Source organism: Canis lupus, chromosome 19, assembly GCF_048164855.1.
Source record: "Canis lupus baileyi chromosome 19, mCanLup2.hap1, whole genome shotgun sequence".
Classification (NCBI taxonomy): Eukaryota; Metazoa; Chordata; class Mammalia; order Carnivora; family Canidae; genus Canis; species Canis lupus.
This window is the reverse complement of record NC_132856.1, coordinates 55,016,677-55,044,615: the sequence shown is the minus strand read 5'-3', so window position 1 is coordinate 55,044,615 and position 27,939 is coordinate 55,016,677. Positions and strand designations below refer to the sequence as shown.

At 40.4% G+C, this 27,939-nt stretch overlaps 1 protein-coding gene across 3 annotated transcripts in view; it reads left to right on the top strand.

Moving 5' to 3' along the window:
- The first annotated feature begins 3,177 nt into the window (after positions 1-3,177).
- LOC140610963 (putative adhesion G protein-coupled receptor E4P) overlaps positions 3,178-27,939 on the top strand; it is a 42,929-nt gene continuing 18,167 nt past the window's right edge. For 2 of the 3 annotated variants that reach the window (XM_072787555.1, XM_072787554.1), the window contains exons 1-9: positions 3,178-3,307; positions 10,834-10,930; positions 13,397-13,447; positions 15,340-15,459; positions 20,587-20,736; positions 23,020-23,060; positions 23,710-23,848; positions 24,353-24,460; positions 27,405-27,589. In XM_072787555.1, coding sequence (XP_072643656.1) covers positions 10,900-10,930; positions 13,397-13,447; positions 15,340-15,459; positions 20,587-20,736; positions 23,020-23,060; positions 23,710-23,848; positions 24,353-24,460; positions 27,405-27,589 — 825 coding nt within the window. In that variant the 5' untranslated portion in view covers positions 3,178-3,307; positions 10,834-10,899. The remainder of the gene's footprint in view (positions 3,308-10,833; positions 10,931-13,396; positions 13,448-15,339; positions 15,460-20,586; positions 20,737-23,019; positions 23,061-23,709; positions 23,849-24,352; positions 24,461-27,404; positions 27,590-27,939) is intronic. The other variant, XM_072787556.1, reaches the window with a different exon arrangement.

The window sequence follows — 27,939 nt, the reverse complement described above, 5'->3', positions numbered from 1 at the left end:
CACTGTTGGGGATTTACCCCAAAGATACAGATGCAATGAAACGCCGGGACACCTGCACCCCGATGTTTCTAGCAGCAATGTCCACAATAGCCAAACTGTGGAAGGAGCCTCGGTGTCCATCGAAAGATAAATGGATAAAGAAGATGTGGTTTATGTATACAATGGAATATTCCTCAGCCATTAGAAATAACAAATACCCACCATTTGCTTTGACGTGGATGGAACTGGAGGGTATTATGCTGAGTGAAATAAGTCAATCGGAGAAGAACAAACATTATATGGTCTCATTCATTTGGGGAATATAAAAAATAGTGAAAGGGAATAGAAGGGAAGGGAGAAGAAATGGGTAGGAAATATCAGAAAGGGAGACAGAACATAAAGACTCCTAAATCTGGGAAACGAACTAGGGGTGGTAGAAGGAGAGGAGGACGGGGAGTAGAGGTGAATGGGTGACGGGCACTGAGGGGGGCACTTGATGGGATGAGCACTGAGTGTTGTTCTGTATGTTAGCAAATTGAACACCAATAAAAAATAAATTTATTATTAAAAAAATAATAATAAAATTAAATTAAAAAAAAAAAAAGACTCCTAAGTCTGGGAAACGAACTAGGGGTGGTGGAAGGGGAGGAGGGTGGGGGGTGGGAGTGAATGGGTGACGGGCACTGAGGGGGGCACTTGACGGGATGAGCACTGGGTGTTATTCTGTATGTTGGCAAATTGAACCCCAATAAAAAATAAATTTATTATTAAAAAAAAAAGAAATGACAAATACCCACCATTTGCTTCCATGTGGATGGAACTGGAGGGTATTATGCTGAGTGAAATAAGTCAATCGGAGAAGGACAAACATTATATGGTCTCATTCATTTGGGGAATATAAAAAATAGTGAAAGGGAAAAAATAGTGAAAGGGAATAAAGGGGAAAGGAGAAAAATGAGTGGGAAATATCAGAAAGGGAGACAGAACACGAGAGACTCCTAACTCTGGGAAACGAACAAGGGGTAGTGGAAGGGGAGGTGGGCGGGGGGTGGGGGTGACTGGGTGACGGGCACTGAGGGGGGGCACTTGATGGGATGAGCACTGGGTGTTATGCTACATGTTGACAAATTGAACTCCAATAAAAAAATAAAAATAAAAAAATAAAAAATAAATAAAAAACTTCTTTTGGTCCACTTTGTGATGAGTGTCACTTAGCCTTGGCTGTGTAACAAACCACCCCCAAATTTCATTTGTTAAAGTAATAACTATATTATTTTGTTCATGATGTTATGGGTTGGTTGAACATTTCTTCTGATCTGGTCTAGCCTGGCTGGTGAGCTCTTTCCATGAGCTCTTTCATGCGTTTGTGGTCAGTTGGCTGGTCAACTGGTTGCTGGATGATCTAGCATGGTCTCACTCCTACATCTGGCACTTTGGCAATCAGAGTGGAGAGTTGTTGATCAGTAAGCCTTGGCTCTCTTCCACATGGCCTCTCATCCTCCACTAGACTAGCTTGGGCACATTCACATGATGATCTTGGGGTTTCAGGGGCAGCAAGAGAGGGCAAGCCCCAATATGTAAGCATTTTTCAAATTTCTGTTTCCATCCTGTTAGCTATTGTTCCAGTGGACAAAGCCAGCCACACAGTCAAGTCTAGAGTCAGCATAGGAGGTCTATGCACCAAGATGGGGAATTCTCATAACTGTGCAAATATTCTATCACTTGCAGAATTAGGCTATGAGCACATGAAATGCTCAAAAATTCAGGAACTTCTCTTTCAGGCATTTCAGTTTAACATTCAGACACTTTTCACCGTCAGCTAGGCCTAAACCCTCTTTCATTTGTCTTTCAAAAGCAACATTTTGAGTATCACAGGGAGCAAACATTTTGAGTTTTACATGGAGGGGCTAACTGCCTGCACACCATATCTAAAGTGATTATTTGAATATTTTATTTGCATATGTGTGTGTATGTAAAATCCCCAAAAAAACAACAACAAAAAATTCCTGCAACTAATAAAGCATTTGTAGCAAAGTTGCAGGTAACAAGTTTACTATACAAAAGTCCATCATTTTCCTGCACACTAAATAATAAACAATTGTAGTTTGAAATTAAAAACAAAATACCATTAACATTAGTAAGATAATATGATGGTTTTGTACATCTTGTAAATACCAAAAACATGTACAGGATATATATGAAGAAAACTACAAGATGAAAGATAAAAATAATAATAAATAGAAAGATATTTCGTGTCATGATAGGAAGATTCAGTACAGTCAAATGGCATTTCTCATAACTTGATCTGTAGATTAAATGGAATCTTTTTTTTTTGTATTTTTTTTATTGGAGTTCGATTTGTCAACATATAACACCCAGTGCTCATCTCAAGTTCCCCCCCTCAGCGCCTGTCACCCAGTCACCTCATCCCCCTGCCCACCCCCCCTCCCACTACCCTTTGTTGTTTCCTGGAGTTAGAAGTCTCTCATGTTTTGTCACCCTCTCTGATTTTTCCCACTCACTGCATTGATTTAATTTATAAAATAAATGGGAACCAAAAAAGGAAAATATTTGTGTTAGGGAAATAAAGCTATGCTTCATAAATGCAACAAAACCAAGATAAGGAGTGAATCACTGATGTGTATCTAGACTTGTTAAACTAGGGCTTTGTAGTTTTTTCCCCCCATATTTGTGCTGGCTCTTACAAAGATTCTTCTAATATGAGCAAGAAGAAAATTTCAGGACACCGCACTAATGGATTCAGTCAAGAATTTCATCAGCCAAGTAGATGAGTGTAATTACATTGAGGAATTCTCTCTCAAAGTCCAAGAATATGGATATATTGTTTTCCCAAGATGGTAAATTCAGAAGTGATACCATGATAGGGAACTGGGTGATACATAGATATACTGGCTCAGTGGGATACACTCCCCCCGCAGTCTGGCCTTCAACTGTCTTGCTAAGAAGTTCGCCAACTAAAGGAGCCTGCCCAACATTGGACCCATTTCCTTGTTGTATATAGAAGTTGGCGCTGCTCTCCATTATGTGATTTTTTGCACAGAACACCATCAGCATTTCCAAATTCATTCTTTGAGGCACTTTAATATGATCCATTCTAATGTAATGCACTATTTAAATTACCCAGATGAAAAGAGAACTAAGGGATTCTCCATTATGCAAGCTGCTCAACTAACACCCCCAGCCTCCGCATGCACTCACAAGACTTCTTGATAAAGTAGAGCTCAAGATAAGAAGTGATGTACTTCCTTCCTCATTAACCCTGAGAAGCTACATTCTGGATGAGAAGCAAGAATTTTTCATCTTGTGGGTAAGTAGGAACTGACTAGCTTCTTTCAAGAAAAATATAGAAAATATTTCATGTGTTATCTTGTGTCTAGAAAAATGTCTGGTACTTGTTATATGTCCTGTTGCTTTGTTTTTTGAAAGTTGCTATATGGGCATAATTTTCCAGCTTCTGCTTGGGCAATGTGTGTATTATGTGGTGCAGAATAAACTGAAATACTTTGGCAACCTCGATAGAGATGACGAATTGTATATCAAGGAGCTTAAAGTGATTTAAAACACAGGCATATGTCATTTCACTGTACTTTGCCTTATTGTACTTCACAGATACTGTTTTATTTTTCCCCACAAATTGAAGTTTTATATCAAGTAAATCTATTGGCACTATTTGTCTGACAGCTCACTTGGTGTCTCTGTGTCACATTTTGGTTATTCTTGTGATATTTTAAACTTTTCATTATTATTATTATATTTCTTCGATGATTTGTGATCAGTGATATGACTCGCTGAAAGCTCAGATGATGGTTAGCATTTTTCAGCAATGTAGCGATTTTTCATTAAGGAATGGGCTTTTTATTTAGACATAATGCTATTGCATACTTAATAGATTACAGTATAATGTAAACATATTTTTATATGCAGTGGGAAAGCAAAAAACATTTGTTTGATTCACTATATTGAAGGAATCTGGAAGTAACACTGCACTATCTCTGAGGTATGTCTTTTAAAAAGTTAGAAGAAACAGAATCTGAAGAAAACATAGCATATAACCAATTTGCTACTGAAAATGAAGAAAACAAGACCTAAAAAGATGAATAGGTTTATCAAGGTTACATGGTGAATTGACAAGCTTTGTCACATGCCTCACACCTTACCTCCATGATAAACACATCAGCACAGTTAAATGCAAGGCTCACTGTCAAAGGATTGTATATTTTATTCATGGCCAGAGTGACTTGCTGTGCAGGTCACTGTTTTTCCAGCTTCTGGGACCCACTGGTGAGGAGTAGGGTCATGAAACCAACCTGATGGGTAATAAACAGCATCTTAAAAGACATTAAAGGGACTATAATTATAAAATATCAAATGCAGCATATTGATTTGTGAAACTTGGTTGAGTTATCACTCTCTGATGTAAAACATATTTCTTACAGTGGGTCATAGTCAAAAATCTCTCCAAGTCAGCATTGCTAGATATGTAAACACACACACACACACCAAAACAAAAACCAGACACAGAAAGACAAATACAGTATGATCTCACTTATATGTGGAGCTATAGTTCTCAAATTCACAGAAGCAGAGGGTAGAATGGTGGTTGCCAGGGGTCAGGAGATGGGGGAAATGGGAAGTGATGACCAAAGGGTACAAAGCTTTGGTTATGCAAGATAAATAAGTCCTGGAGATGTGCTATACAGCATGGCACCCATAGCTGATAATATTGTATTATATACTTAAATTTTGCTGAGAAAATTGATCTTATTTTAAATGTTCTTATTGTACACACTCAGCTAACCACAAAGGGGCAGGAGGAAGCTTTGGAAGGTGTTGAATATCTTTTTGGCCTTAATCGTGGTAATGGTTTCATGAATGTGTACTTATGTCCAAACTCATCGAATTGTACACATTAAACATGTACAGCTTTTTACATGCCAATCATACCTCAGTAAAGTGATTTAAAAAAAAAAAACAACTAAAAGACCAAATCAGCATTGCTAGAGGTCTTGGCAGTTCTGAAAAACATATCACCTCTTTCATGTAAAATATTCACTTTAGTTTAAACCAGTTTCAAAAGAGGCTTCCAAAAAAGAATCATACTCATCTAGACATAATTTCTTTTTCTTTCTTTCTTTCTTTCTTTCTTTCTTTCTTTCTTTCTTTCTTTCTTTCTTTCTTTCATTTCTTTTTAAAGATTTTATTTACTTATTCATGAGATGCAAAGAGAGAGACAGAGAGAGAGAGAGAGAGAGGCAGAGACACAGGCAGAGGGAGAAGCAGGCTCCCCACAGGGAGTCAGACGTGGGACTCAATCCCGGGTCCCCAGGATCACACTCTTGGCTGAAGGCGGGCGTTAAACCACTAAGCCACCAGGGCTGCCCTCTTTTTTTTTTTTTTTTTTTTTTAAAGCAATCTCTACACGCAATGTGGGGCTTTAACTCACAACTCTGAGCCAGCCAGGTGCCCCTGGACACAATTTCTTTACAGTATATTCTGTAGCAGGTTTTTGGAAGGGAAGAGAACCATGAATCAAAACAGGAAAATGGATGTTGAAAGAAGGGAGAGCATCTAGGAAGTGACCAAGTATAAATCCTCGAAGATGCCCATAGAATTTGACTTGCAATTAGGCAATATTGTCCATCGCAGAGATCAAAAGCTGGTGGCCTGCTGGTTCCACATTTGGGGAAAAAGTGGAATTGAATGTCTCTAGATAGAGCCCAGGGTTTTCAGTTCTCCACAGTCCTCCTTGCTTCTGCAAAATTGCCTCACTTATTCTTATTACATGTTTTGCACCTAGGACGTATTGGGGCTTAGGATCTTGGTGCAAGTGTTATAGGAAGGCTTGATTTTTCAAGCCTTAGCTTTGATTTTGCTAGCAACATCACCTGGAGCAAGTGATAGAATCTCTTTGAGTCTCAATTTTCATTATTTGAAAAGTGGGAAGATATTATTCAATCTACATTATATGCTTTCAATGAAACAATAGTGTCAAAGCACTTAGTAAGGGACTTGGCCCACCACAGAAGTTCCATGAATGTTTTTAGGAAGTGAGAATAGAAGGCTAAGAGAATTATCTGTAGCAAAATTGATTTACGGGCTAGATGCCAATACATAATGTGTGACTAGCCTGTTCGGGCCATTGGAACAAAGAGGTTTTTCTGGGATGCACCTTCTCAGGCCACTACTTTGTTCCTGGGGGACCCTCTTGGGACCCCACGCATAACCACTCGATAATGGATCAGTCCTTAACACATAAAGTCATGGTTATAATTGGAGTAAGGAAAAAGGCATGGGAGACCTCCATGACTACCACTGTCATCATCATCACTGTAACCACCATCTCCACTATCACCATCCCCGTCATCATCACCACTACTATCACCACCACCACAACCACCATTACCACCAGCACCACCAACACCACCATTATTACTGCCAAAAGCACTACCATCATCAACATTATGATGTTATTATCACATCCACCATCACTGCTATCACCATCATCACCAAAACCACTCCTTCTGCTGTCACTATTACCATTTATACTATTTTCACCATTAATGTCTTTCACCAATATCGCCATCACTTCCTCCTTCACCATCACCTTCATGTCCACCCCCACTGTTATCATCATATCCTGTCCCCAGAACAGTTAACTTTATCTAGTACTTATCATATGCCAGGCAGGTGCCACCTGCTGTGAAAGGTCATCCTCACTCCATCAGCGCGATACTAGGAAGTATATGCTCTTTCTTAGTGCCATTTAGCAGATGAGAAAACAGGCCCAATAAGAAATGACAAATACCCACCATTTGCTTCAACGTGGATAGAACTGGAGGGTATTATGCTGAGCATAATACAAAGGACAAACAAAGGAGAAGGACAAACATTATATGGTCTCATTCATTCTAGGAATATAAAAATAGTGAAAGGGATTAAAGGGGAAAGGAAAGAAAATGAATGGGAAATATCAGAGAGCAAGACAGAACATGAGAGACCCCTAACTCTGGGAAATGAACAAGGGGTAGTGGAAGGGGAGATGGGCAGGGGGATGGGGTGACTGGGTGACAGGCACTGAGGGGGGCACTCGACGGGATGAGCACTGGGTGTTATGCTATATGTTGGCAAATCAAACTCCAATAAAAATAAATAAAATAAAATAAAATAAAATAAAATGAAAAAATAAAATAAAATTACAATGAGATACCGAGAGAGAGAGAGAGAGAGAGAGAGAGAGAGAAAACAGTCCCAGAGACAAAGTCACTGCCTCAAAGTGACTGAACTACTAGCTGCTGATTTGCAAGCCAAACTCAGGTTTTCCTGGGCACTGAGTTATGTTCTCATTTAACTGCCTATGGCCAACAGCTAACTGTGGGTAAAGTGTTGAGAAAATTGCCTCATAGGCAGACTCCTTTATTTTTGGAGTTCAATTTGCCAACATATAGCACAACACCCAGTGTTCATCCCATCAAGTGCCCCCCTCAGTACCCATAGGCAGACTCCTAAGGATTCCAAACTCAGAGATCAAAGCAGAACATACACATCAATTCACCCCTATGTTAACTGTAGCATTATTTATAACAGGCAAGATATGGAAGCAATCCAAGTGTCCATTCATAGATGAGTAAAGAAGATGTGGTGTGTAGTGTGTGTGTGTGCTATATATGTGTGTGTGTATATGTATACATATATGTGTATATATGTATATATACATGTGTATATATAGCAAACGCACAGGAATATTACTCAGCCATAAAAAAGAGTAGGATCTTGCCATTGCCACAACATGGATGGACCTAGAGGCTCTTATGCTATGTGAAATTTAAGTCAGACAGAGAAAGACAAGTACTATATGATTTTACTCATATGTGGAATTTAAGGAACAAAACAAGGAGACAAAAAACTAGACTCTTAAATTCAGAGAACTGGTGGTTGCCAGAGGGGAGGTGGGTAGGAGGAAGTGTAAAATAAAGGGGGTTAAGGATATATTTATCTTGATAAGCACTGAGTAATTATTGAATTGTTGAATCACTATATTGTACACCTGAAACTAATATAACACTGTATGTTAACTACAGCAAAATTGTTTTAAATACATGTAAGTTAAACTAGAAAAAATACTTAGAAACAACAAAATAAGTAAGTAAAACAAAGCAGAAACAGGCTCAGATATAGAGAACTGGTGGTTGCCACAGGGGAGCCACTGGCCTGCAAGCAAAACAAGTGAACAAGAGTAAGATTTACGAACTTCCAGTTATAAGTAAGTCACGGGGCTGTAAAGTGCAGCACAGGAAATACAGTCAATACTGTAATAAGTTTGCACAGGGGCTCAGTGGTTGGGTTTCTGCCTTTGGCTGGGGGTATGATCTTGGAGTCCTGGCATTGGGTCCTGCATTGGGCTCCCCGCGTGGAGCCTGCTTCACCCTCTGCCTATGTCTCTGCCTCTCTCTCTCTGCATCTCTCATAAATAAATAAATAAAATCTTTAAAAAAATACTGTAATAGGTTTGCACAGTGACAGAGTGGTAACCAAGCCTACTGAGATGACCGCATCATAATGTATAAAAATATTCAATCACTATTGTATACCTGAAACTAATATAATGTATGTCAATTGTAATTCAATAAAAAAATTAGCCACCAAAAAAAAAAAAAAAAAGAACATACATATCAAAGGACATGGAGAAAAGAAGGAGCTGACAAGAAAATCCATTTTTCAGCCATTTTGTTTTTCCTCTTCTACGAAAACACTTCACTATTGCTATTACCTTATTGCTAAAGTAATTATAAAATGTAGAGCTAGTTAAATAAAAAGAAATTTAGAATCACTCACAATGCCATTCTTCTATTAACATTTATAGAATCTCCTTTAAATGTGAGATCACATACTTTGCTCTATTACCTACTTTTATCCTAATGCTAGATTACAATCACTTTCCATGTTATGTCCTCCTGCAGCATAATTTTTATTTATAATGTCTAATTATTTGCATTACACATCTTTAAATGTTGCCTTTCTTCACACTTACATTTTATGAAACTATTTTCTTCAGATTCTTTAGCTCTATCTTCCCTATTGGTGCCTTTGTCTTTGCTGAGTGGCTTAACAGATTTGCAGGGCATATGGTCTTTGCTAATGTGCACTGGAGGTTTTATCCTAAACCTTAATTGCTCATGGCATTACCTGAAGACAGTGCTTTTTTCAAATAATTTATTTCAAAATAATATTTTTGAAATATTTTTGAAATAAATTATTTCAAAATAATATCCACAGGGCAAATATGAACAACTTAAGGTCTCCTTTGAAAGGGTCTTTTTTAGTGATGTGCAGCAGTTCCATTGTCTTCTCCAAGAAGGGGCTTAGGTTTTGAATATGAAATACCTACACTTGCTTCAAAATTCAAATGGCACCGAAAGGTGAAATGTGAAAAAGCTCCTTGCTCCTGCTTGCCAGTAGCTCAGTTTTCAAAGGCAATGGGTGTTAGGAGTTTCTTAGGTGGCTTCCAAGAATACTTTATGCAAACATAAAATCATAATATGTATATACATGCATAGGCATTTATATGTTTGCGCTTAGATTGTTGTATAATCTTGTGTAGGTTTAAGTATACGCATGTTTAACTATATAGAGAATAGCTCACATTTGTGCAGAGTTTCCCTATTGTGTAAATATATTATAACTGTATATATGCATATTTCTAATTGTGTATAGTGTGCCAATGTCTTCCTTATTACCTCCCTTATCTTCCACAAATGCTAGCATACATACTTCTGCCCCTTGATATCTACCTAGCTACTTAATGAACAATATGCCTTTAAGATAATCCCTCCTCCTTTTTTATTATGGGACATAATAAACATACACAAATGTAGCAGCAATGGCATCAGGAACCCCACAGACCTTTCACCTGGTTTTAACAATGATCAACAGCTGCCCAAACTTGAATCCCACTTGCTCCCCAAACCATTCCCTCACCCCGGTTATTTTGACATGAATTCTACATATCATATGATTTTGCCTGTAAAATTTTAATGTGTATCTCCAAAATATCAGGGCTTTTGTAAATAACCACTTTATCATACCTATGGCTTCCTCTAGAGCAGCTTAGTTGACAGATAAGGAAACAGAGGTTGAATTATCATATTCATGAGAATGAACAACCATTAATGCTTTCACATTGCCAGGCTTCAAGCATTTTTTTAAAATTACTTTTCGGGGCACCTGGGTGGTTCAGTGGTTAAGTGTCTGTCTGCCTTTGGCTCAGGTCATGATCCCAGGGTCCTGGGATCAAGTCCCACATCAGGCTCCCTGTCGGGAGCTTGCTTCTCCCTCAGCCTATGTCTCTGCTTCCCTGTCTCTGTGTCTTTCATGAATAAATAAATAAAATCTTTTTAAAAATTAAAATTAAAAAATTGTGTTTGATTTGGGATCCAGTAAGACACTGCAGTTGGTTGATGTATTTCTAAGTCTTTTTAAATCTAGCTCTCCCCTATGTTTTTCACCCCTTAAATTTTGGGGGGAAGTTGAAGAAATTGGTGATGTGAATGGTGAAGAAATTCCTATGGAATTTCTTATAGTCTGAATCTTACTGGTTGCAATAGACCAGGTGTGTAAATTCCAGCAGGATATTTCTTCCCCATTTGTTGAGTGGTAAGCTTATTTCCTATAACCTACTCTCCTTCAATCACCCTTTCCTTGACAAAATTTCCCAGAAGTGGAATTGTTGGGTCAAAAGATGGGCAGAAATTAAAGGATTTTGAGAAGCATCGGCCACTTGGCCTCTGAAATCTGTGACCATCTGAAATTGACTTTCATGGGACTTATTTATTCCAGACATCCTTGCCACCTCTTGCTTGAGAGCACTTCTCAGGTTGTTGTTGCTCCTGTTATCACAGTGCTATGGGAAGCAGATGCCTGCCCCTGCTCTCAGGTGAGTACAACAAAGGATTCTCTCTTCTTCTTCTTTTTATTTTTTTTTTAAGATTTTATTTATTTATTCATGAGAGACACAGAGAGAGAGGCAGAGACACAGGCAGAGGGAGAAGCAGGCTCCATGCAGGGAGCCCAACGTGGGACTCGATCCCAGGTCTCCAGGGTTAGGTCCTGGGCTGAAGGTGGCGCTAAACCACCAAGCCACCAGGGCTGCCCAGGATTCTCTTCTGCCCATGACCGCAGCATCCTAGTTTGGGTTACTTCCCCAAATTTGGCACTTTGTGCAAAAATGACTGTGTGTGCCAGTCCTGTTAGAAACTCTCACACTGAGTCTCTGAGTTGCTCTCCCCAAGCAGAACTGAGATAAAGACTCAGATGTAAATAGTTTATTTGGGAAGAGCCCGTCTTGATCTCACCAACAGGAGATCATGACCTGAGCTGAAACCAAGAATCTAATGTTCAGCCATCTGAGTCACCCAGGCTCCCCTAGATGCCTCCAGATTTTAGGAAAAGATCCCATCACAACAACTTGCAATGAAAGGATGCAGGAATCCATTTTTCAAGTGCCTGGTTATTTGCTGCCTATGTACCTTGAGGGACTGATATTAGGAAATGTGTGAGAGAGTTTTCTGCATTTCTGAGTTCATCCTCAAATTTAATATAAAGCTTCATCTAAAAATGTCCTCAAAATGGACCATGCCCGAAACATGCTCATCCATTCCAGATATGCCATAGTCTTGGACTCCGAGGATTCTTATGGTCTGTGCTATTCATATCTGCTCTTACTCCAGAAAAAAGTACTGCGTATTAGGGATCAGGCCTGTGCTGTGCAGTACCACCGCTACCAGCCACATGTGGCTTCTGAGCACTTGAAACTAAGCTAGCCCGAGTGGAGATCAGCCACATGTCCAAAATACATATTTGGTTTCAAAGACTATCTTGCAGACAGAAAGGATCATAAAATACTTAAGAGAATAATTTGTCATATATTGAATGTGGATTGAAATGATCACAGCTTGGCTCTTTTGAGTTAAATATAGTAATGAAATGAATTTCATCTGTCTTTCAAAAATGTGGCTACTGGAAATTTTAAAAGGAGCTATATGGCTTGCGCTATAACTCCATCGGACAGTGTGGGGCTAGAAGTCTGGACAGGTCCAGATGGACTGTTGCATATGGAAAGAAGGTTGGCACTTGGCCTTTTGATACTAGACTCGGAGAAAAAGCTTTCTGAGCTGGTGGCTTTTCAGTAATCGGGACACACAGCTTGTGATATTGTGATTTATAATAAGAAATATGTATTTGGGCTTTGTCCCCATTTTGGGCACAGGGCTCCTAAAATCCTTGGCGTTTCCCAGAGAGAAGAGTGATAAAGGTGTCTTCTGTTATGGTAACGGAGTGATTTGGGAAACTCAGCTGCAGGGTGGGGTTGGTGGCCTGGGGCATGTTACTAGAAGGTTGGCCTTTTCAGCCCCACGCCCTGATTTCCTGAGAGGGGCTGGAGCTGGTGGGTGAATTCCTCACCAAGGGCCTATGATCATTTCTTTTTTTTTTTTTTTTTTTTAGAATTATAAATTTATTTTTTATTGGTGTTCAATTTGCCAACATATAGAATAACACCCAGTGCTCATCCCATCAAGTGCCCCCCTCAGTGCCCGTCACCCAGTCACCCCCACCCCCGCCCACCTCCCTTTCTACCACCCCTAGTTCGTTTCCCAGAGTTAGAAGTGGGAAATATCAGCAAGGGCCTATGATCTGATAAACTGCCAAGGGCCAATGATCTGATAAAGCTGTGGCTGTGTGAAGCTACAAGTTTATGGAGTCCCTTGGACAAGATAAGGGCTGCTGAGGCTGGTAAAGCTGGAGGTCTGTGGAGAATGGCCACCCAGAGAGGGCATAGAGGCTCAGCACCCTTCTCCTGTACCTTGCCCCACACCTCTCCTCCATCTAGTGTTCTCAAGCGATTCTTTTTCCTCATAAACCAGCAATCTAGTAGCTGGAATGTTTTCTCTGGAGTTCTCTGAGTTGCTCTAACAAATTCATACAACTGAAGGGGGTGGTGACAACCCAGCCTTTCCACGGCTTCTGAAGTGAGAGGCAGGCTTGTGGGAGCGAGCTTTCAGCCTATGGGATCTGATGCTGTCTCTGGGTAGATGGTGTTGAAATGGAGTTGTATCATAAGACACCCAACTGGTGTCAGAGCACTGATTGTTGGTGTGGGGATCAGCCCACCCAGCCCCGGGCTCTCAACATTGAAATTGGGTGCAGACTCTCTTACAGCTGTGATCAGATGGCCCTAGCATGCTTTATGAATATATGATGCCCTCTGTGACTCTGGTGTTTGTAGACTGGCAGTAAAGTTAGCACCCTACACCCGGGCAATGGGAAACGAAGCCCCTAACCCCCATGGGCTTCAGCCAAGCTGAACTGTCCCCCCCACCCACCCACCCACTCTCTGTTCCAGGTCTCAGTGTCCTGCTGGCTCTGTCAGGATCCGATGCCAAGAATTCTGGAGGTGAGTTTACTCATTTCCAAATGCCAGGGAAAGGAAATTAGGGTTCATAACCTGCCTTGAGGGGAGATAAGGGACCCCTTTTCAAGGGAGACAGTGTAAATCTCTGCCACCTTCTGCCTTTTCCTTGCAGCTCCCAAGGACTGTCCTCCCTTCACCATCATCTTGTTTTACACCAGGCTCTGTGCTAAGCAAATTCCACACACATCTCTTTCAATCCTGACATTTCTGCAAAGAAGTTCTAGACAGTATCCTCACTTGACCAATAGCTCTCTAGGGAAGTAGCTGGCTCAAGGTCACACAGCTGATAGACAGTGGACTCTGCTCTTTCTTTCCCAGAGCTTGTGTCTAAGTCATGGCAGGAGGTCCTATTTTTATTCCATGTCTTGGGTTGGGTCCCCTTCCAAAAGCACAACCTGTGAAAAGACCCTGAGGGCAAGTTATTTATCTGGGAGGTGATCCCAGGAAGTACCAGCTGGGAGCGGGAAATTACTCAGGAAGGTGAGGAGCCATAAGGGTCCATTGTCAAGCAGGTTACACTTGAGCAGGGGCGGGGGAGGGGGAGCTGTGTTGAGGGGGAGCCGAATGTAGTCAGGAGTTGCATCCCAGCATGATTCTCCTAGATGGGCAAGGAAGCTTTATTTTATTTATTTTTTTTTAAAATTTTTATTTATGATAGTCTCACAGAGAGAGAGAGAGAGAAGCAGAGACACAGGCCGAGGGAGAAGCAGGCTCCATGCACCAGGAGCCTGACGTGGGATTCGATCCCGGGTCTCCAGGATCGCGCCCTGGGCCAAAGGCAGGCGCCAAACCGCTGCGCCTCCCAGGGATCCCTGGCAAGGAAGCTTTAATCCTCTTGTTTATCTTTTTAAACTTTCGTAAAACATACATAACATAAAATTCAGTGGCATCAAGCACATTCACATTGTTGTGAAACCATCCCCACTATCCCCCTCCAGAACATTTTTCCTCTTGCCAGACTGAAACTCTCCCCATGAAACAGCAGTTCCCTATTTCCCCTCCCACCAGCCCCAGGATCCACCATGTACTTTCAGTTTTTAGGAATTTGACTCCTCTAGGGATCTCCCATAAGTGGCATCAAACAGTAGTGGTCCTTTTATGACTGCTTTATTTATATATCTCAATCTTCAGAGGTCACCCATGTGGTAGCAGGTGTTGAAATTTTCTTTTTTCTTGAAGCTAAATTACATTCTGTTGTATGGATGGACCAAATTGTGTTTATTCATCTGTCAGTGGACACTTGGGGTGTTTCCACATTTTGGCTACTGTGTATAATGCTGCTACGAACATGAGCGTGCAAACATCTCTTCAAACCCCTGCTTTCATTTCTTTGGGCTACATACGTAAAAGTGAAATTGCTGGGTTGTATGGTACTTCTAATTTGAAAAATTTTAAGACTTACCATACTTTTTTCCACAATGCTGCACCATTTTACACACCTACCAGCAATGCACTAGGGCTAGAGTTCCTCTACATCTTGCCAACACTTATTTTTTTTCCCCTGATAATAAAAAAGCCTTTTTTGTTTGTTTAACACACTGACTCGTGTCAGTCATTGATTGAGGGATCTGATAACCTGCCATGTGGTAAGCACAGAGGACTCTGGTGACCAGAGAAAGCTCTCAGATAAAGACCCACAAATGCTGACAGCTACTGTTGAGCAGAAGTGGTGTTGGTGGTAGAGGCTGGGTGTGAGTGGGGCAGGCACTGCAAGCATCTGTGATCAGCAGTGGGAGGGGTGCACGGTAAAGGCCAACAGAACTATTCCCAAAAGGACATTTTTCTGACTACAGCATTTGGGACATTGTAAGTGCTCAAAGAATGTTTCTTGAATGAATGAGTAAATTAACGAAAGGATCCTGTGTTCCCTACAGCTTTCTGTCCCATGTGCCCTGAAAATGCCAGCTGCTTCAACAGCACCCACTGTGCTTGTAAAGATGGATTTCAGTCCGCGTCTGGGGGGAGGTACATCAAGCCCCACGAGAAATGTGAAGGTAGAGACTCAGTCCACAACATCCTGAAATCTGGAATGAGGTGGGGGCATGTGTGGGGTGCGAGTGAGGCAAAGATGCAGTCGTACTACAAGGTGGAACATGTCACGGCTGTATGAGTGCCCCTAGAGAAGGCCCTATCCCTGGTGTCCCCCTCACTCCTTCTGAACCTGGTTTGATGTCTTTCTTTGGAGGAAGGTTGAGTTCCCAGGACCTTGAAGTTTCAAGCACCAGTTTTTATTTGTCTCTCTGAGAATCCCACAAGGGTAGAGACCATGTCTGTTTTGTTCATTGCTCTAAGCAGAGGACAGAGAATAATGTCACAAAACAGAGGCCCAATAAAAATGTGTTGCCCAAGAGAACAAATGAATAACTTATCATCTTGGCACTCAGATATCTTCCATGATTGGGCCTCAACTCAGATCTTGACATTCAATATCTTCCATGATCTGGCCTCAAGTATTCATTGTTCAAGAGGACAAATGAATTACTTACTATCTTGACAATCAATATCTTCCATGATCTGACTCCAATTAGTATTCCCATTTCCTTTTTCACTACTCCCTTCTGCTCTAGCCAAGATCCTTTCTCATTTCCACAAATTCTAAAGGCCTATTTGAGTGCCAAAGAGAAAAACCACTCCTGAATATCTGATTGGTAGAGTTGTGTAAATTCAGAAGGCAAATCTGACCATTGTAAACTACTTAGCATTTATTTTATTTTATTGTGGCAAAATACAGGTAACGTAAAATTTACCATGTTAATCACTTTTAGGTGTATCTTTCAGTGATATTAAATATATGCATATTGTTGTGCAGTCATCCCCACCATCCATCTCTAGAACCCTACATCCTCCCAAACGGAAACTGTCCCCACGAAGCACTGACTTCTCACCCCCTGCCCCACCCCTCGCTCACACCATCTAGTCTCTGTGGATGGGACTCCTCTGGGGACCTCCTGGGAGTAGAATCAGATGATATTGGATTATTTATTTATTTAAAAAATTTTTTTCAATTGTAGTAAAATATACACAACAAAATATCATCATTTCTATTTTTAAGTGTATGGTTCCCTGGTATTAAGGACATTCACAATGTTCTGCAACCATCCCCACCATCCATTTCCAGGACTTTTTATATTTTGCAAAACTGAAACTCTGTCCCCACTAAACATAACTCCCCATTCTCCCTCCTCTGGCCCCTGCCCCTGACTCCCACCATCTACTTTCTATCTCTGTTAATTTGACTCCTCTAGGGACCTCCTATAAGTGGAATCATATAACATTGGATGTAGCTATTTCTTTTTAACATTTTATTTATTTATTCATGAGAAAGAAAGAGAGGCAGAGAGAGAGGCAGAGACACAGGCAGAGGGAGAAGCAGGCTCCATGCAGGGAGCCCGACATGGGACTTGATCCCAGGACTCCAGGATCATGCCCTGGGCCAAAGGCAGGCACCAAACCACTGAGCCACCCAGGGATCCCTATTTTTAAAACTTTTTAAAAGAGCTTAGATAATTCTCTATTACCCCATCACCCAATTCACCTCAGGCTAACCAACAACATGGCTATATTACAATGATGAAAACTAAGGATTTAATATTGATATAGGGATGTTAAACAACAGCCTTCTTTCCCCCCAGTTTCACAGTTATTCTCCCAAAGCCTTTTTTTTTTCCTGCTTCAAGAACCATTTTAAGGCATGCCTGGATGGCTCAGCAATTGAGCGTCTTCCTTCCGCTCAGGTCCTGATTTCCAAATCCGGGATCAAGTTCCACTTTGGGCTCCTTGTGGGGAGCCTGCTATTCCCTCTGCCCATGTCTCTGCCTCTCTCTCTCTCTCTCGTGAATAAATAAATAAAATCTTTAAAAAAAAAAAAAAAAGAAGAACCATTTCAGGATCCCATTTAGTTGCCACATTCCTGAATTGGCAATCTGTAATGGATCCTTAGTCTTTTCTTGTCTTCCATGATTTAGACATCTTTGACAGGAAACCAGAAATGCCCTTTTGCACTTTGCTTTTTCACTTAATTATATATCTTAGAAATTACTACAAATCACATGGAGATCTTCTCCATTCTTTTGTGTAGCTGTGTGGATGAACCATAGATTATTCAACCTTATTCTACATAGGGGCATTTTAGTTGAATACTTAGGCTCTTTCCAATATTTGTAGGAGATATGTCTTTAGAATAGAGTCCTGGAGGTGAGGTGACTTAACTTAAGAGGTAAATCCATATGTAGCTTGAATAGCTATCCCAAATTTAATTCTAGAAAACTTGTACCAATTGGCATTCCCCAGCAATACACGAAAGTACGTGTTTCCCCATAGCCTTGCCAATAGAGCATGTTGTCAGAACACATTGCCAGGTGAGAAATGGTATATCAATAGATGTTTTATGACCCTCTCTTATTAAGAACAATTTTTTAAAGTAATCTTTACACCCAACACGGGGCTTGAAGTCATGACCCTGGGATTAAGAGTTGTATACTCCTCCCACTGAGTCAGCCAGGCATCCCTAATTATGAACAATTTTGAACATTTTATGTTACAGGATAATTTTATATCTTCTTTCTGAATTGTCTGTTCATGTCTTTTCCCTGCTTTTAAAAAATTGAATGTTCATTTCTTTTTCTCCCAATTTTTGATTTCTTTGTATGTTAGAGATTTTGGTCCCCTGTCAGTAGTATATATTGAGAATATTTTCTGTCTGTTTGTCAATTGTCTTTAGACTTTGTTTGTTTATGTTTTTAGCCATGCAACTAATTAAAAAAATTTTATGTAGGCAAACTTATCAAGGTACTTAAATCATCATAAAAATGTTTTCCCCAGGATGCCTGGGTGGCTCAGTCAGTTGAGAGTCCAACTTTTGATTTCAGCCCAGCTCGTGAACTTGAAGGTCATGAGATTGAGCCCCACTTGGGTACTGTGCTGGGGCAGAGCCTGCTTTGGATTCACTCTCTATCTTTCCACTGGCCCCTCTCCCTCCTGTACTCTCTAAAAAATAAAAAATAAATGTTTTTCCCTACACTGAAATCAAAGAATTCACTTCTGTTTAATTCTAATACTTATATGGCTCCATTTTTACATTTAGATCTTTGATCCATGTAGACTTTATTTTTAAGAATTGTGCGAGATCTGGGTCTCATTTTATTTTATTAAAAACCTTATCCTGGGACCCTGGGTGGCTCAGCGGTTTAGTGCCTGCCTTTGGCCCAGGGTGCAATCCTGGAGTCCTGGGGTCGAGTCCCACATTGGGCTTCCTGCATGGAGCCTGCTTCTTCCTCTGCCTGTGTCTCTGTCTCTGTCTCTCTCTCTGTCTTTCATGAGTAAATAAATAAATAAAATCTTTAAAAAAAACCCTCATTCTGAATCAGGATAAAGGGGAATCCTATTCTAGACAAGGGAGTGTGCAGTGGTATAATATGCATTTGTTACATTGTTTGAGACTATTTGGTTCTGCTGGAGAAGAAAGAAAAAATCCAGTGGGATATATGAAATGCATAAGATGTGTTAGAATAGGTAAGTAGTTGATGGGTAGAGCATGTGTGTGTTAAGCATAGTATGGAATGGAGAGACCAAGAGTAATAGTCATGAAGCAATAAATATACACAAGGCACATAGGGGCTAAATGCTCATGGCAAATTAAATAAATAAGTGTCTTTTAATGACCAAGATACAAAATATAAACAAAATATACACAAGCACTTAATATTTATTAAGTCTTCATTCAGTCACTCACTGGTGATAACCACTTTGGCCCATATACCCTCTACTCAGAACACACACCCATAGCCTGATATAACCCATAGATTAATGGGCAAGTTGCAACTATTGGTTACATGTACTCGTCCTGAGTCCTTCCAACAGAGGGAATAAATGTAAGTCATTGGCTCAGGGCAACTCTATCTGTGGGTCCCTTTGTTTGAACCTCATCTCTGGTCCATCAGATAGATGGGGCAGATAGATGCAGGACGCGGGAAAATAGTACATGCCAGGACTTAGATGGTGGGAGCCTTTTGCTTCATTTGTACCATTTCCTAAGGATATATGCATTTGCCCTATCTCTTTCCTTGCTTTTCACAGTGTGTTTTAAATTGATTTAACAAACTGTGTGATCCAAGTATAGAAAGAACCATTTGTCCTTCTTTACTGGTTTGACATACCACCATCATCATGACTCTAAAGCTCCATATGTACTTGGGTCTATTTCTGGACTTTTGGTCTATTTAATTAGCCTATTTATCAATTCATATATCAGTACTCATTTTATTTTATTTTATTTTTAAATTTTTTAATTGGAGTTCAATTTGCCAATATATAGCATAACACCCAGTGCTCATCCCACCGAGTGCTCCCCTCAGTGCCCATCACCCAGTCACCCCAACCCCCCACCCACTTCCCCTTCCACTACCCCTTGTTCATTTCCCAGAGTTAGGTGTCTCTCATGTATTGTCACCCTCACTGATACTTTCATTCATTTTCTCTCCTTTCTCTTTATTCCCTTTCACTAATTTTGTATTCCCCAAATGAATGAGACCATATAATGTTTGTCCTTTTCTGATTGACTTATTTCACTCAGCATAATACCCTCCAGGTCCCTCCACGTCAAAGCAAATAGTGTGTATTTGTCGTTTCTAATGGCTGAGTAATATTCCATTGTATACATGGACCACATCTTCTTTGTCCATTCACCTTTCGATGGACACCGAGGCTCCTTCCACAGTTTGGCTATTGTGGACATTGCTGCTAGAAACATTGGGGTGCAGGTGTCCCGGCGTTTCACTGCATCTGTATCTTTGGGGTAAATCCCCAGCAGCAGCACTCATTTTATTGAGGCTTTAAAGTATGTTTCAGTGTCCAGTAAAATGAGTCCCCACTGGAGAGTTTTTCTGGCTATTCTTGCATGATTGTATCCATTGTTTTACTCCTTAAAGTCTGGCTAGATGTTTTTCACTAGGATTGTATTCATTTATAAATTACTGGAGGAGAACTATCACTTTTATAATATTGAGTCATCTTATCCAAGAACAAATGCTTATGAATGATGGTGGGTACTTGAGTGTCCCTGTGCAAAGTAAGTTGGGATAGTTTGCTGAGAATGAAAAATAATGTTTTCTCTTGATTTGCAGATATTGATGAGTGTAAGGCTGGGCTGTCAAAGTGCAAGAACAAAGCATACTGCAGAAATAAAATTGGAAGTTATTACTGCAGCTGTATCTCTAATTCTATCTTCAACTGGGTGGCTAGCTTCATTAAAGTAGATCGTGAAGCATGTTATGGTAAGGATTTCCAAATACTCTTTCCACCATGGCAAAGGAAGTGTGGGAAGACTTTGAGGGCTCCATCAATTTCAGGCCAGGGTAAGAGAGCAGAGATCTGTACTGGCTCTTGTTCTGCATCCCATTGTTGTCCCTGGTAATCTTCTCCCAGAAAGTACCACGCAAGCCCCCAGCACCAATCACCATCTTCATGTGGCTGCCTTGCAAGAGTATGTCTCCTGTCTGGGTCTCTTTCCTGGGCTTCCAAAATGACATCTCAGATTTTCTGCTGGACTTCCCTACTTGTTTCTCCCTCTCTCACTTTAAATTCAATTTCTATATCTTTTTATCTGTCTATATACTGAAGCCTATGTGTTCACACTGATACCTCAAATTCCCATCCAACACCAGGGCTCATTCTAGCCTTCCTTCTGTTCTTATTTGTAGCTGCTTCTGTGTTACTGAGAACCTGGATCTCACTAACCACAGCATGTTTACTAGTTGCTCATTCCTAGTATAATTCTGCGTTTTGAGTTCAATAGATTGGACTTAACTCATGGCTCTATCACTTATCTACCCACTTTTTGGGTAATGACCTAACTTCTATATGCCTCACCTGTAAGTGGGAATAATAATAGCATCTACTGTCTGAGCTATGTTTTGCTGTATAACAAGTTACCCAAATGGTAGTGGCTTAAAACAACACATATTGTCTCACAGTCTCTGTTGGCCAGGAATCTAGGTGTAACTTCCCTGTATCCTTCTCTCCAGTGTTTCTCACAGCTATAGTCAAAGTGTTGGGCAAGGATGAAGGCTCACATGAAGGCTCATCTAGGGGTGGATCTGCTTCCAAGCTCATTCATGTGGTCGCTGGCAGGAGTCAGTTTTTCAAAGCTACTGGACTGAAGCCTTCAGTTTCTGTAGTTGGTGAGAGGCTGCCCTCAGATCTTAGATATGTCAGCCTCTCCAGCTTGCTTTGTTGTAGTGAGCACATGAGAATAGCCAGAAAGAGTGTGAACAAAACAGAAGTTGTAGTCTTTTATAACCCAGTCTCAGCCGTGACATCTTATCACTTTTGCTGTGTTCTGTTTATTAGCAGTGAGCCACTGGGTCTGGTTGGGGGGAGGAGGGTTCCAAATGGCAGGGATCACTGAGAGTCACTTCAGAAAACTACTTATTTCATATACTGGGTGGAATTAAATCTCCCTAAATTCATGTCCATCTGGAACCTGGGAATATGATCTTATTTGGAAAGAAAGTCTTTGCAGAACTAGTAATAAAGAGGAGGTCATGCCAGATGAGGGTTGGCCTCAATACAATATGACTGGTGTCCTATAAGAAGAGGGAAGTTGGGTGTAGAGACACACACACATACAGAGTGATACGCAAAGACAGACACAGAGGCTGTCACAAGCTGAGGAACACCAAAGATTGGTTGCAACCATCAGAAGCTAGGAGAAGCAAAGAAGGATCTTCCTTAGAGACTTCAGAGGGAGTGTGGCCCTGCCAATAACCTTGATTTTTTACTTTAACCTCCAGAACTATGAGAAAATAAATATCTATTGTTTTAAATCCACCCAGGTTGTAGTACTTTGTTATAGCAGCCATAGGAAACTAATACACCTCATCTACCTGTTTTCATTAAGGTGTGTAAAATATTCATGCAGTGCTAGGCACCTAGGAAGGCTCAATAAATATTAGCTCTTAAGCTACCTAACCCTGTTCTAGAAACTTCTGTGTTTCTTTACATGAGATAGTGTGTATTAAGGCACTTTATATGCCATGTTGTGTTGACAACTGCAGGCATTATTACCATTTCTGTGTTATTAACCTAGTTAGTATTCATTCCTTTGGGAAGCCTTCCCTGAACCCTTCATATTCTAGGACTTCTCTGTGTGCTCCCAAGGTATCTTATCCTATATATTAAGAACATGCTGGACCATTGTAATCACTTAATCATTTATTTGTCATTATTTACCTAGTGACTTTCCCACCAGACTGCAAATTCCACAAGGGAATACCCTTCGTTTCTTTGTGAACTTATTTCCATAAGATTTAGTATTATTCCTGGCTTTTAGTAGCTGTTCAATAAATACTGTTGACTAAATTCTTGAACTGGAGGCCTTGCCCTAATCCTCTTTTAAATTTCTACTGTAGAAGACATTTGGACTTCTTAGAGGGGGCTTGGGCAAGAATGGGAAGCATCAGGGAGAAACCCAACTCGAGAGTAATTAGAAAGGGGTTGTAGGCCAGGTGTCTTACCCCCCCACATTCCACTCAATGGCTACTTTTTTTTTCCCCCAGAGGGCACCAGTAAGGGGACATCATCCTCAGGAAACATTCAGGTGAGTGAAGTGAAGCCTAGATCTGGGAAGCAACTGGCCAGTCTTGCCTTGTCATTCTCCTGTTCAAATAACTACCATGGCCACCTCTGCCTTTCAGAACACACCAGCTCCCACACAGGAATGATTTGTCCTTTCTCCCAGGAGACATCTGGCAATGTCTGGGGACATTTTTGGTTGTCACAACTAGGGTGCTACTGGCATCTAGAGGATAGAGACCAGGAATGCTGCTAAACATTTTGCCATGCCTGAGGACAGCCCCCACATTATCTGGTCTCAAATGTCAATAGAACCTGTGGGAAAGGCTTTCAATGCCTCAGCTGTTGTTCAAGTACCAGCATTATAGCTTCACTCTATCCCTGTCACCACTTCCCATCCTCTTCCTATCTTCTTCCTCCATAAGGCACTTTTCATGGATTCTAGACACCTCATCCTTAGGCCCTCATGTTCCCATAAATACAATGGAGTGAATGATATGCCCTTCGCAGGGCTGTATGTGGTCAGTGAGAAGACACATATCAGGTTGAAAGTACAGAGCTTACACCTTGATCAGTGCTATTGCCTCCTGGGATCATCCAACCACAACCAAGTATATTCCTGCTTTTTCAAGTTTCAGGAAGAGCCTACTTAATTAGCTTTATTTCTTTGAAAGGAAATTCTGAGGAACAATGGAACCACCAAAGAGCAGATTGCAAAGATAGCTACCCAGCTATTTCAAGAAATGGAAGTGAACATATGGACTGAGGGTTTAGCTTCTCCAGGAAAGCATGATAATTCTACACTTGGTATAGGTAAGAAACAACAGTAATTTCCTTATGACCAAAACATTTTATGAAGGTGATCTATTGTGAGACCTTGTGTTTCTATATTTATGTGACATAGAGAATTCATTCAAGGGGTTCTTCCCAAATGCAGACCTGCTCTCAGGTGACTTTCCTTGGAAAATTTTAAATATTTAGTTCTCCTGCTTAAAGACTTAAGTTACCGACCCTCTTATCAGGCACTCCAGTATAAGTATTTAAAGATTTTTTGATCTTTTAAATATTATACATAAAGGATGAGCTTACCACCTCTCCAGGAAGCATAGCCATTCCCTCTCTTCTCCTGGGTTGCTGTGGCCACTGTATGCTGCTTAGGCCATTTTGACTATCTGTAAAAGGGAGTGCCATCTGGTCTACCATGCACGCAGAAAAAGAAATCATCAGTAGGGAGTCTTTCAAAGAAGGGAGTTCTTCAACTAACTTCTTATGCATGAGAAGCAAGCAAAGCAGGACTCATTTTCTTAATGTTTCCAGTCTATGAAATCAAGAGGTGCAATGAGACAAGTGAGAAGACTGTTCTGGAAGCTGGAAATAACACTATGAATATCAACTGTACCGATGCTTTCAAAGGAACCACAAGAGGTACTGTGTTTAAGATGGATTCTTCTGATCTTCAAATCCTAGGCACTGTTGTCTCATTTCTAGGTGATTGTGCCAAGAGGTAAGGACTTAGAAAGTTTTCAAGGTAGGGAAGACTCTACATGATGACCACTACCCTGGCAATTTGGGAGACATAGTGAGTACTTTGTGACACACTGAGGTTCAAACAGGGAACGCTTGACATGCTTCCTTAAAAGGGACAGGCTGATGCATGCTCTGTTTCCATGTGATTGTCTGAAAAGGCAGCACTTGAAGGCAGCAGATGATTGTTGCCTTGAATACTCTTTCCATTGAGTAGTGTTTAATGATCACCTTATTTAAAATAGTCCCTAGTCTTCCTCTGTCCTACACATCAGCAAACTTTTTCTGTGAAAGGACCAAATAGTCATTTTTTCTCAAGTACTTATTTAAATTCCAGTTAATTAACATATTGTGTAATATTAGTTTCAGATATAGAATTTAGTGATTCATCACTTTCATATAATACCCAGCGCTCATCACAAGTATCCTCCTTAATACCCATCCCCCATTTAACCCATCTCACCACCCACCTTCCTTCCAGGAACCCTCAGTTTTTTCTCTATAGTTAAAAATCTGTTTTATGGTTTGTCCCTCTTTTTTTCTTTTTTCCCCTATGTTCATCTGTTTTGTTTCTAAATTCCACATGTGAGTGAAATCATATAGTATTTGTCTTTCTCTGACAAATCTATTTCATTTAGCATATACTCTAGCTCCATCCATGTCATTGCAAAAAAGCAAGATTTCATTCTTTTTTATGCTAAGTAATATTCCATTTTCTATCTATCTATCTGTCTATCTATCTATCTATCTATCATCTATCTAGCCATATATCTCCCACATCTTACATCTTTTCCATTCATCAGTTGATGGACATCTGGGCTCTTTCCATAGTTTGGCTATTGTTGATAATGCTCCTATAAACACTGGGGTGCATGTATCCCTTCAAAGCAGTATTTTTCTATCCTTTGGAAAAATATCCTGTAGTGCAATTGCTGGATCATTGGGTAGTTCTATCTTTAACTTTGAGGAACTTCCATACTGTTTTCCACAGTGGCTGCACCAATTCACATTCCCACCAACAGTATAAGAGGTTTCCCCTTTCTCTGCAACCTTGCCAACATCTGTTGTTTCCTGTGTTGTTAATTTTAGCCATCTTGACAGGTGTGAAGTGGTATCTCATCATGGTTTTGATTTGTATTTCCCTGATGATGAGTGATATTGAGCATCTTTTCATGTGTCTGTTAGCCATCTGTCTTCTTTGGAAAAATGTCTGTTCATGTCTACTGCCCATCTTTCAACTGGATTATTTGTTTTCTGGGTGTTGAGTTTTATGTAAGTTCTTTACAAAACTAACCTTTATCAGATACATTATTTGCAAATATCTTCTCCCATTCCAAAGGTTGCCTTTTAGTTTTGTTGATTGTTTCCTTCACTGTGCAGAAGCTTTTTATTTTGATGAATTCCAGTAGTTTATTTTTGCTTTTGTTTCCCTTGCCTTGCTTGAGCCAGATGAACTTTGTTATAACTACTCAACCCTGACATTGTAGTGGGAGAACAGCCATAGCTGATATGTAAATGAAAGGACATGTGTGTGCCAATAAAACTTTATGTACAAAAATAGGTTGTAGGATAGATTTGATTCTCAGGCCACAGTTTGCCACACCTGCTTTATTCCATCATCTCATTTAAATTTCTGCACAGCAGGCACACTATGCACTTTTTCTTAATTTATTTGTTGTCCATCACTCCCACTATAATATCAGCTCTCTTATGGCAAGAACTCAGCCTGTTTTCTTCACTGTTGCATTGAAATGCCTAGAACACTGTCTGGCACACACTAGATGTTCAATAAATATTTGATGAAAGAATGAATAAATACATTAGTGAATGAGTGCATGACCTAGTTCTCTGGAGAGAGTGAAATACCTACTGTATTTTCTCCAGAAAATTCCCAGCCACTGATTAACCACCACTCCTTATTGTGAGCTGTCAGATGAGAAGGGGGAGGAAAAAGATCTCCAAATGAGTTGATTTTTTTTTAATGGAGTAAATAATCATACAGGTGGTAAGTGGATTTGGCTAAAACTGGGATGGTGGCCCAGGAATAATTGCAGTTTAAGAAATACTACATCACACTACAGAGCATCATATGTGAATTTACCTTCTGTGAATTAAATTATTGTTGCCCAAAAAGGAGAAAGAAAATGGGAGGGAGAGGAGAGAAACAAAGAAAGACAGAGAGAGGGAAGGAGAATGAGAGAATGAATTAAATAGAAATGTGTCATCCTGCATACCTTTCCATAACTTTCTGAATTAGATAACCCAGAATGAGCTTGAGATGGAAGATGGGAATGTGTGATTTCCTTATACTACCTGAGTTCTATTTGCTCTTTTGAGAACAAACATCTTGCCTCATGATTTTGAGGTATAAGTGCTCATATATATTCTTACAACACGTTAACAGGTATTTTACATATATATCTCTTATAATGTGTGGTGCATTATAATTTGTATTATATATACAAAATGCTGTACCTCAAACCACATGTAATGTATTGGTGGGGGAACATAAGGGATTCCCTTTTTTTCTCTTTTTAAGATATTTATTTATTTATTTATTTATTTATTTATTTATTTATTTATTCATGAGAGACACAGAGAGAGAGAGGCAGAGAGAGAAGCAGGCTCCATGCAGGGATCCCAATGTGGGACTCGATCCTGGGACTCCAGGATCACGCCCTGGGCCAAAGGCAGGTGCCAAACCGCTGAGCCACCCAGGGATTCAACATAAGGGATTTCCAAGAGCGATGTAATGTTTGCCTTATGACTCTCACACAAGACACTAGTATACCGATTTCCCATAATATGGATGCCCTCTAAAGTGATTTCTCTTCTGTTTTCTCAGATAAAAGTGCAGTTGCAATCATCACTTATCAGAGTTTTGGGGATATTCTGAATGGATCCTTTTTTAATGATGAAAGAGGGACACAGGAAATGAAACTGAACTCTCGTGTCGTGAGTGGCACCATTAGTATGAAGAAAAAAGTACGCCTGTCTAAACCTGTGTTCCTGACCTTCCAACATATTCAGGTGAGCAAAATCCATGACTGCTTCTCTGTGCATTACCTCAGAGAGGTGTGTTATCAGGGTCCTGTCAAGAAACTCTGCTCATTCAGTTAACAGAACCAACAAGAAATGTTGAGGCACTCAGAGATTTGCACCAGGGGAAGGGGAAGCTATATCACATTTAAGCCTAAAAAGGCAATGGAGGAATGAGCATTGTTGAGCCCAGGGCGTGCTGGAGGCACACAGAAGGGTTGCCCTGCTTGAGACAGAGATATCCTGAAGCAGAAGCAACTGGAAGAAACACCTGACCTCCTCCTCCTCTTGTTTAAGGACTTCTCACCAGTTCCTCTCATTAGTTGTCCCAATGATATGGA